Consider the following 15,418-nt stretch of genomic DNA (forward strand, 5'->3'; position numbering starts at 1 on the left):
GGAAAGCACTACACACAACACAGCTCTGATACAGCTGCCATCCTGAGACACTGAGAAGCTGATTTACATGCAGCACCCCCAAAAAGATTTAAAAAATCCAAGTCTTTCCATGCGTGGAGACAGCTGTGTCATGAGTGCCGGCGGAGACAGAGCACGCGTGGCAGAGGAGCTGGCGAGGCAGCAGGAACAGGAGGATGGATGCAGGAGCAGGAGGATGCAGGAGCAGGAGGCTATTGCACCAGGGTGCTGCCAGGCAAGGCACATGCTACTGAGCAGTGCTCCTCTAACATCTGGCCACCATATGCACCTGACTACATAGGTCTGGGCAGGGAGAAAGGCTTTGCTAACTAGGACAGAGCACATGAGCTGACCACATGAAGGTATTTCACATGTTAAGAGAGAGAACCAACAGGTCTGGATCCCCCAGCTCGAAGAGTCTGTGCTGTTTTGCCATCCAAAACATTCAGCAAATGTGACCTGTGGCTGCTGCAGCAGCTGTACAGCGGGTGGGTGCTCTGTGCAGGGTAGGGAAATACTCCAATATCTGATGCAAAACCCATTCACTATTCTTTAAAGTAAACTCATAAATTGCCTTCTGGTCACCTGTAATCCTGGAGGCTTATCCCTGCATTCCCCTAACTGCAATATTGAAAAATTGATGGATTTTGAACATGAAATATTGTATTGATTGATCTTATGCTTGGATTTTGCAGAGTTTTCTTTATAAATCTCATTTTGAGGGGTTTATGACTAGCCTGTTTCAATTCTCTCTAGACTCAAAACTTGCTAGATATGTTTTACCCTGAAAGATAAAAACTGTCTCAAAAATGAGAAAGCGAGTGAGAGAAAGAAAAAGAATGGTATAACTTTAACTACAGGAATATATTTTGAATGAAATACATGAAACACTGAAATTTGACAGTCCTTATTTCTTTTTGTAAACTAGTGTTTTTTGAAATGTAAGACACTATGCACATCCTCAGGAAGTCACTTCTTACATTCTGGATAAAATATAATTTAGGACAAAATTGCCTTTTCAATATTACTGAAAGTAATAATTCTTCTGACTTTTACAGAAAAACCCAGGAGGGAAATTGTGAATTTTCCATAGCCCTTTTGTGATGAGGCAAAGGTCGTGCAGAATTTAAGGGTATACCTTTTTTACTTACACAAATGAGAATGCTCAAAAGACTGATTTTTCAGGAGAGTCAGGGTGAGAGCTGGAGAGGATGCTCAGGTGCTCAGAAGTAAAGTGCAGAAGTTCAGGCGCAGTGAATGGATATGTTCTTACCCACATAACATGCTCTGCCTTGTTTCAGTCTTTCTGTCTGCTTTCTAAACTTGCCAGAACAGTAATATTCAGATGATAAAAGAATACCTAACAATTTATTGGCCCAGCCATCATCAAGTTAGTCAGATCTTAGTGTTAAGGTTTTAAGGATGAGGACTTTTTCTTTCCAAAAGTAACAGATGTAGGAAATGAAAACAGTCTCTTCTGTTATAATGTTCTTGAAATTTTTCAGACTTCATTTCTGAATTTCTTACTTCAGTAAGTGTGTAAGCATATGAAAAGTGGTATACAGACATAATAGGTTCTTAAAATTATAATGAACATGAAAATAACAAAGTGAAGTAAGTTCTTCTGTAGACAGTTTTACTTACCTGTGTATGACCAATCAATCTCTTCAATCAGTTTCCGCTGTTGTCTATAGTATCCATACACCAAATCTGCAAAATAAGAATGAATTTACAATAAAAAACCCAGAGGTCTAAAGGAATATGAAGTGTAGATGGCACACTCCCCTCCAACAAGATAATCACTGTTTTGATTACTGATTAATTATTTACTGTGTCCTTATCGTGGACCTTGAATGGTAAGTACTGGTTAAACAGAATATAAATACCATCAACACTGTAGCACAAAAGGACAAACAAAGCAAACAGAAGTGCTTTTCAGTTTATCTGAATGTAATTCGTTATTCAAGTTTTAACTTAAGACATACCTGCACTGGTAGGATTTATGGTTTATTCTCCCCAAACTTTATTCCACTCAGTTTTCTTTCTTTATGTTCAGATTATGTCTATTTTCTCTATGTCCCACCCAGTTTTTTATTTTCCATAATTTCCCTTTCTTTCTTCCTTTCAATTTTTCATCACACCCATGCTTTCCTTTTTAAAATTAATACAACTCCCCCCTTGAAGAAACCATCTTCTGTGCTGTCCTTTTAGAAAGACCCAATCTAGATTATTTGGAAGTCAATGTGAGTTAAACTTTTGCTTCAGTGTGGTCAGGACTTTAAAGATTTTCTCCAACTTCATACTACTGATACCACTTAAAGACAGTGAGCACAATATTCTAAAATGTCATTTCACTGGGTACTATCATAGGCAACATTACAGCTGAAGCATGTGAAGTTACTTGTATATCCATAAACTTTATGGAGAGAGAAGGCTAGATATTAGATATGTTTTAATGACATCATATGTCTTTACAGACACATATCTACCTGTATAAATACTCATTGATTTATTCTGACTACTGCATAACCTTCACCACTATCCTTTTTATGCCAGTACAACTCTAGCAACACTACTGATGTGTGCAAATAGAAGACCATGCCCCCTAATACTTATTCATATATGTAAATTGCAGATACAGGGTTTCTGAGACTCTCATTTCGAGAGTCATAATGTTAACTAGCTTCATTAAATACTGCTCTAGAGAAACACAATATAATCTATTTAAGAACTAATTGCATATGAGCACATTGAACACACATGTGGATTGCTTTCTTGAGAAAGTGCCATAGAATTCTGCTCACATTCTGCAATAAATACAATTTAGTGGAACAGTTTCACAGCATTCATTTCTTTAATGTAGAGAAGTAAGTAGTGCTGATTACAGGATGTTAAATCATAATTGCTATTTGCAAGGTTATAAATGTTCTGTGTATTACAATGACTTTCTGCCATGTACCTTAAGTCCACACATTTTAATAACTCCATCAGGACTTCTGTTTCCTCCATGAAACTGTGATTGCCCTTAAATGTTTTTCTCTTCCCTTTCTCCCTCCCCATCAAACAAAAACAACCCTTGCAACACTTCGCAACATTCACTCATGACTAAGATTTTTACAAAAAGATCAAACCTTACAAGTAAGTAATTGCACTGAAAAGGGATTTACATGCACCAGCATTGTCATTGGACTAAATTTTCAAGTCAATGTGCATTGTGCTTGCTTCTTTAATTAATTATGTAAAAGCAAGCTGTTTAAGTTCTGATTCACAGGTGTTAGTTGCGTCTCCAGTTTCCTCCTTTATCTATTGTCCTCCTAATTGTTACTTCAAACAATCAGTTGAGCATTCATATGCTAAATAAGCAGGGTTTGGGCGTGAGAGTGTCCCACCACTTTTTAAATTCCACATGGAGGTCTGATGGACAAGGAGTGATAGCTTCAATGAACAAGAAAAAAAGAGGCAAGGTTCACTTTTTTGGTGCATTACACACTTATAGACCCAGTAAATCTTATGGAAAGTCTTTATAAATGCCAGAAGACCTTAGGAGTTCATACACCTCCTTTCCTCTGCTATTCACCTATTGTGCTCCCACGGCCCCTTCACAGCACACTCATAGCCAGCGCCTTCTCACATCTGCAGGGATTGTCAGCGGTCTTGCCTCTTTCTACTATAAATATGCAGCAAAATTGGGGAAGGAAAGCAAATTTCATTCAGGGAAGGAAGTGAGTGAAGAATCACAGCTAGCATAGGTGTCAGAGCGTGCGTGCATGTATGAGGACCAGTGAATGCAGAAATTATTTCTTCCAGCTACTTGTGCAAACTGCCCTGGCAAAACAAAACAATGTGTTCTCTAAAACATTGCTGTGCAAACTGCCAATGTTGACCAGCTAACTGTACAGAGACCTGCTGGAGGGAAATGATTTTAATTTTTATTTATTTTATTTTGAATTAACAAACTGACATCCCTTTTGCCTACGGTATATGACAGCAGGCGCTTTTGTTTACATAGCGTATTTAAATTCCTTGCATTAAATTTAAATTAATATAGTAATAAGGAGAATATTTTCACAAAAGGGAAGGCAAAACTGATGTTGAATTTGTGGTTTTATACGTAAGTCTGTGATATTGATATTTGCGCTTGATCAGCTTGACAGTCAGCATGACTCCTGTGACACAGACTGACGTCCCCAGCCAGTGCCCAAAATAGTTTGAATTTTGCTGGTTGAGATGCTGCTTTATGAAGCAAAAAATCCTTAATGTTCTCTTCTGCTTCCAGGAAGCTGTTGAACATGTTTCGACAGATTGTTGATTTATTCATAGAACAAGGCAGCTCAGTTGCGGGATCATGTTTTAAACAGTTTTATGGTTATCTTTCTGTGCCTGTCAAGGAGACATGCAAAGTATCATTAAATGCTTTTTGTTCCCTTTTTCTACCCTCCTTCAAAACCAAAGTTTCCTGTTGGAGGCTGTAAGACTTGTTTCTTTTTATATTCTGTCCAAAACAGTGCACATCCCAGCACCCGAGGCCCATCAAGGCAGGAATAATGGTGGCAAATGCTCCCCTGCTCACGAGGGGAAGCCACTGATTTGTGGCTGACCTGGTCCCATGTTCAGTCATAGGGGCAAACGGAGAACATGGGTTGCTGGTTAAAGCACAGTGCTGGGAGTGATAAGGTCTTCTAGATATTTTTTCCATTTAGAAAGTATAAATAACCAGGTTTTCTTCCTCCTGACACGAGTCTGATATTCCTTTTGTGCTTACTGGCCTCAGTTGAGTTGCTTTTGATTTACCACTGTGAATGAAACATTCAGTTCCTCCATGTGTATTTATTCATATGTAGAGGTAAAAAATGAATAGCTCTAAAGATTAACAGAAAGAAATGCCTGTGAGAGAGACCCTCTCAATTTGGCACTCTGTGCCAGGATAATGAGTCAAAGAACTGGAAATAGGACCTTAAAGCTCTGAGAGGATTTTTCCCCAAAAAACCCAGAGATGCTGAGGCAATAAGCCCCAAAGCATTCACCAGAGATGCCTCTCCTAAGCCTCAACAAAAAGGGTATTCTGAGGACAGCGCCCGAGTCACAAAGTACATTTGAGGAATGCTGCGCTCAACATGCTGCTTTGCTATGCAGGATACAAGCTCAGGCGTAATCTCGCACTGTAATTTATACCAGGCTGCTGTAATTTTACCAGCCCTTTGTGCCTGTCCTTTTTGCCTTGGTGTCAAGAGATATCAGCTGCTAGACTCAAGAGGACAAAAGGACAACCTCTCTTTGGTTTCATCTCTGCTCAGGCTGGACTTGTGAGCTGCAGCTCCAGCAGAGCCAGCATTTGCAAGATTGTGACATGAGAATAACTTATTTATGGGAACTGGGACACATTTAGGTAACAGGTTGTGTCTACATTTGTGAGATTTTCTACAAATGTTCTGTTCTGTGTATACAGTGGGGGTAGGTGCTCTTAACACTGCATTGAGATTGTCAACAAGGTTTGGGTCCTGGAAAGATACTTTCCTCCTGTCTCGCTCAACATCTTCCTCCTGCCCCAAAATCTAATTTGGGAGCAAAAAGGGCAGACTCTAAGTCATAGTATTCATCTAGTGTAAGTGGAAAATGGCAATGCATTACAGTCATGGAGATAAAGGCTGTATTGATGTTAGGACCAATAGGAATTTCAATTTACATGGGCATAATTCAAGTTGTCATTCTTAGGCCAAGGAAGGGCAGAACTCTTGGGATGCAATCACTGAAATTTTGTGATAATTTTCTCTCCAAGAAGTACAAAATTTCTCGTTTTAAACAAATTGTGTCTCATGAGATCTCTGCTATGTACGCTTGTGTTACTGACACTGCAGAAACTGGAAGCTGTGAATACCAGAAGTTTACAAAAGTTTGGAAAAAACTTGAAAAGTCTGGGAAGGCAAAATCCCAAAACAGCTCTTCAACACAGTGACACCACTTTTGGCTCACTAAGTCCACTGATGAAACTGGAAGATTATACTGGGAAATTATCATTGCATATTTGCCCTACTTTTATACACTTGACAAGACATTTGTTCTAGGTTATTGTCAGAGAGAAGATATCAGACCAGTGGCTTGAACTAGCAAAGCAGTTTAAAATTTTTTAATCAAAAACATATTGTGCTTGCACAGACACTCAGCAAACTGTTTAAAAGGACAGAGGACTAGTTACCCATGTTCAGATTTTCCAACACACAAACTAACCCAGGCCACTGAAGATTATTGACATGCATCAGTTCCTGTCCAAATGTGAATGTCTTGGATGCTGCTCATTCAAATTGAGTGAGGTAGCTCAGTCACTATGCCCTGCTTGATCTACTATCTACTCTTCATCAGCACTTCTATACACTTCAACACATTTTGATTTTTGATTAAAACACAAATATCTTCATTGGAGAAGAATTAGAACTTGTAGAACAAAGTGAAACGTTATGATAAGAACAGTGGTTATACAGGGCAGCTGAAAGAAAACCCGTACATAGCTGGTGGTTAAGAAGTGGGACACCAAAGTTATTGCAAAAAAAATCAAAGACAGGAAGACAAGCTGCAGGACCAGCATAATAAATTTAAAAAAGAGCTACATGTGAATAGCAAAATAAATGCTCAGTGCTTTTTAAATATGAAAAGAATACAACTAAAGAGATAAGAAAGACTGTTATGATGCAGGTTCTACTTCTGAAAGTAAACACAGAAGCTTGAACACAGCTAAAACTGCAAAATCAGTTCTGATGGTAAATGGAGTGCTTCTTCAACAATTATAATTTCCTTATTTTAGCTCCTTCCATTGACAGGAAGGTCACAGGACCCACGTCTATACCTTTCATCCATCTTATGATGGTGTAGCTTCATTGCCTCAACTGAAATAATTCTTGATTTATACTGACAGAGGAAATGAAAAGATCCAGAGCACAACTTTCATGCTGTCTTGAAGTTTTAACTGAAAGGAACTATCTAAAAATCCCTTTGAGAGAATGATCTACATTTGTCTCAGCAAGGTCTTTCTCTTATGGATTTATTTAGTTTTGTAATGGCATTTGCAAAATCCTTTAAACCCACCAAAATGCTTTAATAGCCCACCTCTACAATTCTATCTATTCCTTCTCCCTGAAAGCCCAGGTGTCTAAATCTTTTGTCAATATGGGTCTGAGAATTCTCACAGCCTTAGAGAAATTTTAACATTTTTTTTTACCCACAGTTCCTTCTGTGTAGACTTATTTTAGGCATCAGTGCATGTTCGGCTATCTATAAAGAGAGTCAGTTCCCTTCGTTATGTTGAGTGTAGGCTGCTCATTCTGATACAGATTGAAAAAGTGAGACTTTCCCTGCACTAAATATAAAGCCGAAACAAAACTCCTCTTACAATTTGACAATTGTCATGTCTATTTACTAACACAAACTGTGTTTAGATCTAAAATAAAAATATGAAAAAGATGGATTGGTTTCATTTAAAAGCAGTTATCATTAAGCATGAGAGTATTAATAGGCACTCTGCTTACTTAACCTGTCACAACTTTACAGTGAATAGTGCCATGAATTAAAAGGATAATCCCTATGGTATCAGCTAAGGTTTATAAAGCACATTTAATCATAATTTTGCAGTGCATTTGCATATGCAAAAGTAATAAGGACTCCAGTTTGACCAATTTATGTTCTACTCATTTGGAATTTTACATGTCTGGGGCTTACAGGGCCCCTGAAATTCCTAAGCATCCAGTGCAAAGTTGGAGGGATTGCAGGATACCACGAGGTGTGATCCAATCTGCTCAAGTAACCCGCTTCCACCTTCACTGTGACTGCAGGAAAAGTAGTAGGAAATGTTACGTCTCCTTCCATTGGTGACCTTGTGCACCTAGACATCATCCAGAGATAGAGCAAAACAGTCTGACAGACTTCAGCTTCCTACGCGGCCATTAGCAGTTAGTTGAAGCATTGGCTATAGTAAGTTTTAAGGCTTCTCTGTTAGCATTCAAGTGTCTGCTCACTGAAACCAAGCTGACAGTGTAGGTTTGAGGTGGGCAAGTCGTGTTTGTCTTTCCAGAATTGCTATTTCTGAACATGCAAAGGTGAGTGAAATTCACTCCCTGTGAAGCTCTTGGGCTAAACACAAAGATATCTCAAAAACTTAAGAATCTACAGAGCTAGGTAACCCAGAAAAGCTAAATGACTGGTTTGCTGCTGAATATGTTCAATGGATTTTAGGTTTCCAAAGCCAAAATCAGAAGGAACCTAAGAGGACTGTAATCTCCTCAAGGATTTTACACCATTGTCCCATGTACAAAATGAGGCAAACTGGTGTTCAAGACAGAAATTGGAACTGCTATCCAAAAAAGCAGGTACCTAGGAGTGATTCCTAGGACACACTTTTATAGAACTCTGCTGCTACCCAGATTCCTTTCCCCATACTCAGATAGTTTTTTAATGCAACACATGTAAATTCATGGAATCATATAAATAAAAAATAAATCCAGATCAGATATAAGGGGAGACCTTATCGCTCTCTACAACTACCTGGAAGGAGGTTGTAGCATGGAGGGTGTTGGTCTCTTCTCCCAGGTAGCAAGTGATTGTACAAGAGAAAATGGCCTCAAGTTGCACCAGGGGAGGTTTAGTTTGGATATCAGGAAAAAATTGTTCCTGGAAAGGGTTGTCAGGTGTTGGAACAGGCTGCCCAGGGAAGTGGTGGAGTCACCATCCCTGCAGGTGTTTAAAAGGCGTTTAGATGAGGTTATTAGGGACATGGTTTAGTGCTAGAATTAGGTTAGGTTGTGCTTGGACTCAATGATTCTGAGGGTCTCCTCCAACTGAAACGATTCTGTGATTCTATAAACAAACAAAAATTCAATCAGGTCAGTGAAACTATAGGTATTGTGTTTCAAAATTAATTTCCTTCTCTGTTAGCAACACCAGAGAAGTAGGAAAGAGATAAGAGTTGAACAGAACTGGACTTTGTTTAAACATGAATATTAATGGTAACTTTAATTGCATCATCCTCTTCAATGTTCTGGGTATTTCACAAAGGAACTTTTATGATTCTGATTTCTAACAAAATTGCATGTCAAGAACTGTAATAAATACAATTAGGAATGAAGAACATGTGCTTTTCCTCTTATATTTAGTACTTAAAGTTAAAACATTTACAATCCCCTTTCCAACAAACCATAAATACTGTGATAGGTATTTCAGAAGTGCAATGAGGAATAAAACAAATTTAACTCCTGTACCCAAAATCTCAGAGTTCATATTAAACTGGCTTTCAGAAAGGTTTTTTAAAATCTTTACTGTGTTTCTCCAATGCCTTTCTACCTCTTAATATTAACATATATAGATCAGTAAAACTCTACAGCTTTGATAACATCTATCTAAAACTCTTGAGAATAGACCTTATGCAATTCACCTCAAAGGAACATTTCCTGAAATAAATGCTTTTTAGCACAGTGGGTGAGTGAAATCAAGCTGTTAGAAACTTTCTCTTTTGCAAACTATTTAAATAGTTTTCTATCAGTATTCATATAAATCTAGGGATTATGCCACGTATCTTTTATAAAAAATACCAAGAGCATTCTTCTCTCTTAAGGAAGCTCAACACTCACAACATCAAGACTGAAAAATTCCAAAGCTCATCATGAACACCAGATGTCAACTGCTGATCTATAAAATGTCTCTATTTGATAAAAAAAATATGAACATAATGCAAGCAATACAATGAAAAAACTTGTAAACAACCTAACATTTTTTGACAAATCTTAACAATTATATTATATAAATGCATAAGTATGTCCAGATATATGTATATCTACAAGGATTTGTCGTAAAAGGCTATATAAACACATGTACATACATATCACAATTCCTTATGATTGTATAATGTTACAAATCCTACTTTTTTTTTTTTTTCTTATTGCAACCGTTTACATAAACATGTAATTTGGAAAAGAAAACTAAGTGTCTCACGATTGCTAAAGACAACAGAGAAAAATGTGACAAACACTGGCATGCTAAAAACACAAGCCAAAGGCAAAACAAAGACACTTAATGTATGGGTTTGCCTATTTTTAAAAAAAAATATTTTTACTAGAATACAGCAGAATTATACGTATAGTTGCATAAGGGAGATCACAGATAAAATAATCAGAATAATTGCCATTACTTTTAAATGCATTCAGGATACTGTATTTCCAAATACACTGAGGTGAGGAACCAAGGTGCTCCCTCCGTCCCTCCAGCTTCTCTGCCTGTGGCACTAGAGATTCATGTGGCCCCTGGTGTCCTCTCCCACTCCCCTCAGGCTCCCTTCACCAGGAGCACAGGGGAGCGCGATCCTTCTTGCTCCTGCAGACAGGCTGCAGCTGCCTTTTGGGTGCTCCTGAGGAGCAACTGCCACACAGATTCACATCTCCCCAGGCAGAGGAAAGGACCGAGCCCATCTCCCCATCTCCATGGACCTTTCAAGCCACCAGGACACAGTGAAAAGGAGAATTAGTGCCAGCAATACCTTACATGGAGCTTAACAGTACAAGTGCTTGCTTTCGCATGTTCTGACAAGGTTTAATTTTGAAAGGGTGCCTGAAAGATTACTGTTTTTTTAAATTAGAAGCATATTTCAGATATGAAATAGTCTGTAAGCTGCTCCACACTATCACAACTGAGAAACTCTCAGAAAACTCTAAAGTGGAATTTTAAGCATTTAGGAGACTTTCAAGTTAAGAACTGAGGTACCTGTGAAGTCAGGCAACTCTTTTTCAGCATTTTCAGGACTTGGGTAACTTTGATCTTGAGTGTCTGTCTTCCACCTAAGTTTCACTTCTCAGACTGACTCCTGCTGTTTAACATTGCAAAAGTCTTTGGAAAACTCACTGTTGAATAAGCCAAACCATAACTGTTGACTCTAAGGACAGTTTAATACTAACAGAGACTTATCCTGACATATCTGGAATGTACATGGAATTTAACCTTTAGGGCATAACTTAAAATCAGGAATTATTGGAAGAAGCACATGTCACAAAGATTCAGAAAAAAAATTCTAGTGCACTCAACCAGAGTTTTTCACAGATCTTTGAGCATTGCTCAGAGGTGATGGCGGTGGGAAAGGAGCTGGCTGCTTCTCTGGGGACAGGTGCTGTCTGATGAACCTGGAATTCCCAAAATCCTCATCCAGATCTTACAGCTACGAAGGACACACAGACTCAAGTTTAATTAGTGAGGCCTCTGCTTTTGGTGCGATAACTCATCATTTCGCTATAGCAGTTCTGAAGTTGATTTCAAAAATCTGCTATGTCAGCATGAACATAAGTCAGTATGAACAGATGAAACATCATCATTTTAGTTTCCTACGATGTTTTTCAGAAAAGAAGTCATACAAAAATAAAACTATCAAAAAAAAAGGGGAGGGGATATTTTATATCTTGAAGTTCCTTAAGGAATCCAGATTTAATCCTGGGGTTTAGAAAATTGATGGAAGAACAGTACCGCCACAGGGCAGTGGATGGGCTGGGCTTTCCTCCCTGCCTTGCCAGCTCCTGCACCATGCAAGCAGACTGCCACACCACAGCTGTATTTCCATACAACTCAGGCACTCAGTGCTCATACCAGACTGCATGTTTTACTCTTGGAAATCACAGAATTGACTGGGTTGGAAAAGACCTCAGAGATCATCAAGTCCAACCCTTGGTCCAACTCTTGGAAAGCAAATGGTCAGTGTCTGGTCCTCTGCTTCATCAAACCCACACAAATGTGGTATATTATTCTATGGAATGATATTTTTGCCTTTGCAAACTGCTGAAAACAAAAAGGTGTAATGATTGCTCCTAAAGGTGACTGTTTATTGTAGCTAACTACAGCAATATAAACACTGTTTTTTTTTCCTCCATCAGATTTAAAAATAAATAAATATAGAAAATACAAAATAAAATAAGGCCATGCCAATTTAAATTGTATCTTCTTCACATTTCCTTTCTTGACTTCATTTCTTATTCTCTTCAGTATCTTGTTATCTAAACTGCATCTACCATCTGATAAAGTTTTGGGTCAAATTCTGTCTCATGTTTTATGTATGTCCATGAGGCAGAAGAAGGACCATCCTGGTCTTCCCCCACACCACCCATGAAACTGGAACTTCACAGATGATTTTGAATGCAGATACTAATAATATTTGGAAGTGGAGACTCAGAAGTTTTGATCAGATATTTTGAGTGATCTATATAGTCACATATCTTGCTCATTTGTATTTAATCAATATGGTCTTCATCTTGGAGGGGGGAGGTATATCTGCCTGGAAAGCTATATAAGGCCCACATGAATGCAGACAGAACACAAAACCACTGTAGAGGCATATATCCCTTTCCTGCTCATCATCCTGCCTAATTTATGCACATTTTACATAGCAATAATAGGAAACAAAACACAGCTTTGTGATTTCAGAAAAAAAAAACAAACAAACCACACACACATTGTTTTGTTAGTTCACATTCTTACAGTTCTAATTCTTGTTGATTTCTGTCAGCAGACATAAGTCTAGTTGAACAACATTTGACTCAAAATGTGGAAATAATAGCACCATAAGATGACAGATACATGGTTTAATCAATCATTGTAAACACAAAATTTCACCTTGCTGCAATAACCATTTCCGCATATAATCCAACCTTTCACTAAGGCAGTAAAAAGCCTTTTCCCAGGTCTCAGGTGGTGGTGGCACTCCATGAAAAGCCTTAATTTGTGCACTGAACCACAAAATGGAGGTTCTGACCTCTTGTTACTCGCAATCCTACACAGAGTGTATAACACAGTTTGAACTAAGAATCTCACTGCAGCAATCCTGCTAGGTTTAGATTAGTTCAATACAACTGGAAGTTCATATATTGTAGCTGTCAGCTGTCAACACTCAATAACCAACTGCAAATTGACTGTGACTTTCTAGCAGTAAGAAATTAAATCTTTGAAACTAAAATCAGGAAGCCTGAGAGTGTCATTATAATTCAGAGGCAAATTTTTACTACAGACTAAACACTGTAGCGTGAAGAAATCAAATACAATATACCTAACTATTACATTTTTTCTGTTAATTGCAATGACTCATCTACCAAGATTAAATTATTTTTATTGCCAGTTAATAAAGTAATAAATTGCTCTGTCAATTAATGACAACTAGAAACGGGAAAACATTATCTAAAAATGTACTGTAAGTTAATGGTTTGAGAATGCTTAAATCTTGTAAGCAGGTTTCAACATACTTGAAGTCACCTGTGAACTTAGACCAGGACTGACAAAGTCACTCCTACATTGGGAATTCACCTGCCTTAACTCTTTGATGGTTTAGACCTCAACTCCAACAGAACTAAGGGGTTTAGGCTCTTAAGTGATGAAGAATCAGTTCTAGAAAGGGATTTTAACACTGAACCCCCATTTCAGGCTGAAAATCCTCAAAGCCCTTGATAAATAGACACCTGCCCTTGGTCTAGGTGTAGAGCACTAAATTCCTGGCTAACGTCAATAACGAGCAGCCTATGAAGTATGTCTGTCTGTCTGTCTCCCCTTCTCTTATGGATATTTATAGAAATGTTTTATGGTATGGAAAAACTTCAACAGCTGGATTCAGAGTGTGAATACCTGGGCATGTAATTAGGATGCTCTGTGCTATAGCCATCTAGACACTTCTACCTTCGTGCTAGGGAGGAAGCCTGATGGACACATCACACCTAGTAATGCAGAGTTATGAATTGTGGATAGCCTGGAAGTTTACATATAGGTGTCAAAAAAGCTCTCTCACTGCCTATTTTCCTATAAATTATTCCAGTTAAGGGCGCAGGCCCAAACAGACAAAATGAACAGGGTACTAAAACTCCCGTCCTTCTGCAAGCAATGAGGGTTTAAACTTCTTAGACTCTGGAGAACACCTTGGGGAAAATAAAACTGCTGAGAGGAGAGGAACAAACAGATGACTCTATACCAGAACAAACTCTGAGCCCTAATTACATATATATATATAAATACAACGTTACCAGAGAGTCTAGCAAAGAAAAGTAAATTGAATTCCTAAGGGGTAGCAGGTGGAAACAACCAGCAAAATGTAAGAAACCAGTAAGATTTCAATTACTAAGTGTAAAATGGTCAAATGGCCCAACAGGACAAATCTTAGAGAACCAATGCAGGTACAAACCTGAAAAGTAGCCCTTGAACACAAACAAGAAGAGACCTTTCTTGAGAAACTCAACATGCACAGCAGACAGGTCACCTACTGAACAGCAGATAAACTGTTAAAGAGTGATGACTGCAATGTAATTTGAATTGACATTCAAGGAACAGCAAAGGTGCCAAATTAGTACACTGACACCAACCTTTAGCAAATAAAAATCATAAGTTTTTTAAAAGATCCCCAAACTAAAAATATTTCCCATTCTGATAGCAATGCCACTTTTTAGAAGTACTCAAAATACCTACTGATTTTCCAGAAAGTGAAAGAGTTGGTTAAATTAAAAGATTCAAGAGGATTTGCTGAAATGTTGTGATGCACTGATGCTTTGGTTATTTAGATTGGATAGGACTATGAGAGCTATAAAAAGCAAGGTAATTTTGTAACAATGCCAAACAATGTTCAGCTTTGACAGGTGTAGCAGCAAAAATAATTGAAAAAAGGCATTGAGAAAAAATAAACTACTTTTACTTTGTTGGGTATTCAGTTAATTGTGTCAGCTGAAAGAAAGAGACCAGGGCATCCCTGGACAGCTAAATCAAGCTCTTCATTCAGTGTATAGCTGGAGTCCAAGCAGAAATTTGGAAAATGTCAGAAATGGTGAAGAAGGAACACAAATTATCAGTGGGGCTTCATCTGGAAAACTGCATTCTGTACTGGTCTTGCCTTCTCAAAAACAATTAAGCACAACAACTGGAGGAGAGGGAACACTGATGAAAATGACCATGGCAAAGTTCCAAATAAAGGAGATGGAAAATGTTAAGAACACTTATTTTTGGAAGAAAACAAATATAAAGAATAATGAATGTTGCTAAGATGAAGACTGGGAACTTCTGTTCTCCCTCTCCCTAGAACAAGAACACCCGGGGGCATTAATGAGAAGGCTGAACGTAAGAAAACCAATGAATGGCTACACTTTTTTTCACATCTAGGCAATTATCACTGCAGGAAACTGCTGAGGCTAACAGCTAAATGAAGACTGAAATAGCTATAAAGATATCAAGAATATTTTGAGTTATCACAATACGTTTAGAAAGGCACCCAGGATAGACGAGATGTGTGAGAAAAGACTGGGGAAGTATCTCAAGTCCACCTACTGTGTGATTTCATGCCTCTTCTGAAGCATCTGCACTGGCCTCTGTCAGATAACACTGAATTCAGGTGTGACCCAACATGGCTATTCCTGCTGCC

The 15,418-nt window shown here is 38.2% G+C and overlaps 1 protein-coding gene across 1 annotated transcript in view; it reads right to left on the reverse strand.

Annotated features, from left to right (window-relative positions):
• The window catches only part of PTPRZ1 (protein tyrosine phosphatase receptor type Z1), a gene marked incomplete at both ends in the record, with an annotated part of 139,889 nt that overhangs the window by 97,523 nt on the left and 26,948 nt on the right, over nucleotides 1-15,418 (reverse strand). Inside the window, one exon of the mRNA XM_082076361.1 lies at nucleotides 1,663-1,728. Within this exon, the coding sequence (XP_081932487.1) occupies nucleotides 1,663-1,728 (66 nt within the window). The remainder of the gene's footprint in view (nucleotides 1-1,662; nucleotides 1,729-15,418) is intronic.

This window comes from Streptopelia decaocto (assembly GCF_964273445.1).
Source record: "Streptopelia decaocto genome assembly, chromosome: 1".
Lineage (NCBI taxonomy): Eukaryota > Metazoa > Chordata > Aves > Columbiformes > Columbidae > Streptopelia > Streptopelia decaocto.